Source organism: Limulus polyphemus, unplaced genomic scaffold (assembly GCF_000517525.1).
Source record: "Limulus polyphemus unplaced genomic scaffold, Limulus_polyphemus-2.1.2 Scaffold1763, whole genome shotgun sequence".
In the NCBI taxonomy this organism is placed as follows: domain Eukaryota; kingdom Metazoa; phylum Arthropoda; class Merostomata; order Xiphosura; family Limulidae; genus Limulus; species Limulus polyphemus.
The window spans coordinates 150,081-154,215 of NW_013667373.1; the positions used below are offsets into that span (position 1 = coordinate 150,081).

Consider the following 4,135-nt stretch of genomic DNA (forward strand, 5'->3'; position numbering starts at 1 on the left):
ATTCTAGCTTGTCAGTATCGGTAATTTGAGTTCCTAATTTGTACAAAACTATAGACTTAGTATTTTGACTTCACAAACATCTAATTTGGACCAGTGCTGTATTCAACATACCACATGACACACAAAAATCAATGTTTATCTGTGTTTTTTAATATTTACTTCTAAATTAAGAAATTGAGTAATATATAATACTAAAATTTGAATTATAATCTACAGTTTGATACTAAACTTATTGACATAAGTTCATGAAATAGTAGTTCAATAAAAGTTTGAATGCGAGTCAACAATCAAGATAACAGGCTCATTATGTGGAATAACATATTATCAAGATTACATACTTTCAGTACAAAATTAATTAAGGTTAGCGGTTAGACGAAGCATTGTTATTCAAAAATAATAATTTTCAAATATATTGATTTTCTTAGGTTTTTTTAATGAATCTCTCATTTGAATAATTTCCTTTTTTAAATAACTTTTCCCAGTTCAGCCAATAGGAAGTTGGCTTTTCGTGATTTCCAAGGCCCTTTGCCCCCTCATGCTGGTTGCACACCAAAAAAATCAAGTTTGAAACCATCGGCTGTGAAGAGTCCAGCTGAACTACAAGAATTCAGTCTGTCAGCAGTGTAGTTTTGTTTATCTATTAGTGACTTTAAAGTCTGATTCAAACAACTGATTTTTGCCTTTTCTAGTTTTTGATGTACATTATACTTTAACAAAACTTGGTGTAATTATCAGAAACATAATGCTTAGCACTTTTTTTTTGTCAATTAATCATTGAGTATTTTTTCTGACAACTTAATTGTTTATTATGGAATTATAAAGAAATGTTAAAACTACAACAGTTCACATTAAGTACGAATACTTTTAGTCTGTGAAAATTCCATTTGTTTTTTCAAGTGCAAGGAGATATGTAACTTTTAGCCTTTGATGTGGTGTATACATGTAGTTGTTATGTATCACTTGTGTGTGTTAATAGAATAGTTGAAACTTTACCATAATTTGTTTGTCAAATTATACAGTAGTTTAAAGGAACTTAGAACTAAATAGTTGATACTTTTCCTGAGGGTTGTTGTCTTGTGCTGTGCTGTGTGTATTTTCAACTTTGTCATATCATATTATTAGCACAATATTCAAAGAGTTAAACAGTAGCATACTTACAAATATACTAGATGATCGTTATGTAGACTTAACTTAACCTTTCATTTACAGAAGGAACATGTTGTTTTCTTGCATTTACATGATAGATATCAACCTATACTATTTTATCTTACACTTTAAGGTGATGCAAGTCAAAACTTTGGTAGAAATTAATTATCTATAGCACTGTAGGTGTGCTCATTAAGATAAAAATCATGTTTCATAACTTAACATGTTATTCTATTGGCTAGCAAACAGATGCTTTATTGGTCCAAAAGTCTTGGACAGTATAAATTATTCTGCTATTTCCCTTGCCATCTCAGCCTCGTGCAATTTCCATGAAATAAACACAAGTGTTATGATTATGTTAAGCTTTGCTCTTATAATATTCATAATTGTTACACTATTGAAATGGATGAATTACTCATCCACTGAGATAAAAAAACATCAGTTGTTAATGTATCTTGTATTTACTTTACCAGTGTTGAAATTCTTGTTTGATAACACCGTGTATTAGAATATTATATCAAGTTCTTCAAAATGAGTTTTGAATTTTGCTTGAAGGATTATAAAGAATTGGTGCCAAAAACTAGTTATAAATATATATATAATTTATCGAATACACTTGTTTATTTTGTTATGTATGTTTGAAATATGTTTATCACATTGTTTTACCTTTCAAGGTGATGTGATTTATGTATAATTTCTTATCATCATGGTATCTTGTACAATATTGTTTGTTTAAAGACAAAGTTTATTTTATTTGTCAGGAGATGGAGTCCTTTTGTTATTTGCTAGTCTACTAGTAGCAGCGTCTTACAATTATCATCAAAATGCCTTACTTAAGTGAATTTTGTTCATTTTTTATATGTGTTTCTGAAGATTAATAGTATGGTTGGTAAACAACATTCAGCACAAGTAACTTTTCTGAACATCAAGGGAGAAGTGTAAGATAAAAATAAGTTATTATATAACCATCACAGATACTTTCTGTTCTTTAGTAGTATGCTTTACAGCTGTCTAAAGTTATTTCTAAACAGCCAGCAAGCTTTATTAAAACATTTTTGTGGCATTATTCAGACACTTTAAAGACTTGAAGAAATCTTCTGTTAAGAAATGAGGAAAATCAAAATTGAAACATTTCTAGGAATAGGTAGCTCTAGAAATTGTCTAAGTTAAATCAAACAGGTTTTGATAAACTGTTCCTTTTTTTTTTCATCCATAACCAAATCACTTGTAGGAATCATCAGCCCATATTGTGAAACAAGGACCAAGTATTTAAAAGTTTTTGAAGTATGGTTAACACAGTGCATGGATAGGTATCGTCATTAATTATAAAAGATAAACTTGTTGGACTGAATGATTTTAGATACATCTGTGGAAACAAAGGTACATAGTCCCACCAACTTTGATTTAGATATTACACAAAACCATAAAAGAAGTTTATTATACATAAAGTAAAAAGACACAAAAAAGGAACAGTATATTCCCCCAACAATAATATATATATTCAGAACTAATTAAATGTTTTATTTTCTCTAGGCATGAAATGACTATGAAGAAGCATATGGATAGACTACAAACTATAGGTTTTTGGCATTTTTTTTTAGATTGTATAACAAACTTTTATCTTCTTGAAAAGATATTGAACGTGTATATTGTTATTGAAAACCAGAACAAATGAGTGTACATTTTTGAATTAATATAACTTATGTGTATCATCTTACACACCATATGTGTATATCATATTATCAGGGGATTGAAACTTTCATACAAAGTACTAAGATCATAATACTGTTATCTAGTTTGTACATTCCTGCCCCTTGTGGCTCAGTGGGAAATTTAAAGGACTAGAATGCTAAATTTCAGGGTTTGATCCATGTGGTGAGCATGGCACTGATAGCAAATATAGTAGCTTTATGTGTAAAAACAGATTGCACATCTATTGAAAACCTTTTCTAGATACCGATCTCATGATAATATTGAAGAAACGCATTATTAGGTTTTTAAAAATAGTAATAGTTAATACTGGTTTTGCTGCATTTACATACACTCAAGCAAAAATGCATATTAGACTATTAAGTACAACACTAAAACGGCCAGTTTATATACTGAAGTTCTTGTCACAATTATACTCAATCGTTAAGAATACTCAGTGATTGTTGTAGTTAGTAAATGTAAGCTTTGTCATTCCATGCGTGATTCTGATCTTGTAACTTTTTTTTTTTTGAATAATAAAGAAAATGAAAAACCATCCTGAAACTGCTGTTGTATTTTCTGCACAGAGCATTGTCCAGTTGAGGCACCTTAAATGGTGAGGCGTCATCCTCCGTGATTCTCTGGTAGATTTATATATCCTCTCCACCTAGCCGTCGCTAGTTTAGCGGTAAACGACTAGAGGGAATGCAGCTAATCCGCACCATCCACCACCAAGTTTTGGGCTACTCTTTTTGCCAACGAATAGTGGTATTGGTCGTACACTATTATTACGCCCCTTCGAATGAAAGGGCGATCATATTAGGCGACGGGGTTTCGAATCCGCAGTAGTTTGTGTGCAAGTCGAGTGCCTTAAGTGCCAGACATTCCAGGCCCTTTCACCCCGTTACTGCCAAAAACAATCGTTCTCTGCACTTTAGGATTATGAGTGAGTTATAAGAGTGACAGTGAAATTCAACTATTTGAATTAGAGTGGTTCACGAATTGTCGATTGATAGTGTTCGCTAGCTGCTCTACCTCTAGCGTACACTGTAAAATTAGGGACGGGTGAAGAAGGAACTCTTTTTTAAGACATCTGCACAGACAAAGGTAGAAAGAGGACAAAGAGAAGAATAATTATTTTTTACAAATAAGTTCAATGCGGTATACAATAATATAATGCTGCATACATCATTGACTGTTCCAAGTTCGTACAAATTTCCGTGTTACTCCATAAGATGGGGTCGCTCCCACCCCCCGTAGAAACTGCAAAGCCAAAGTTATATAAGATGACGAAACGTTG

General features: G+C 31.7%; 1 protein-coding gene across 1 annotated transcript in view; it reads left to right on the top strand.

Moving 5' to 3' along the window:
* The window catches only part of LOC106464863 (TBC1 domain family member 8-like), a 33,630-nt gene extending 30,238 nt beyond the window's left edge, over positions 1-3,392 (top strand). Inside the window, exon 11 of the mRNA XM_022392654.1 lies at positions 483-3,392. Coding sequence (XP_022248362.1) covers positions 483-627 — 145 coding nt within the window. The 3' untranslated portion in view covers positions 628-3,392. The remainder of the gene's footprint in view (positions 1-482) is intronic.
* Positions 3,393-4,135: the final 743 nt, after the last annotated feature.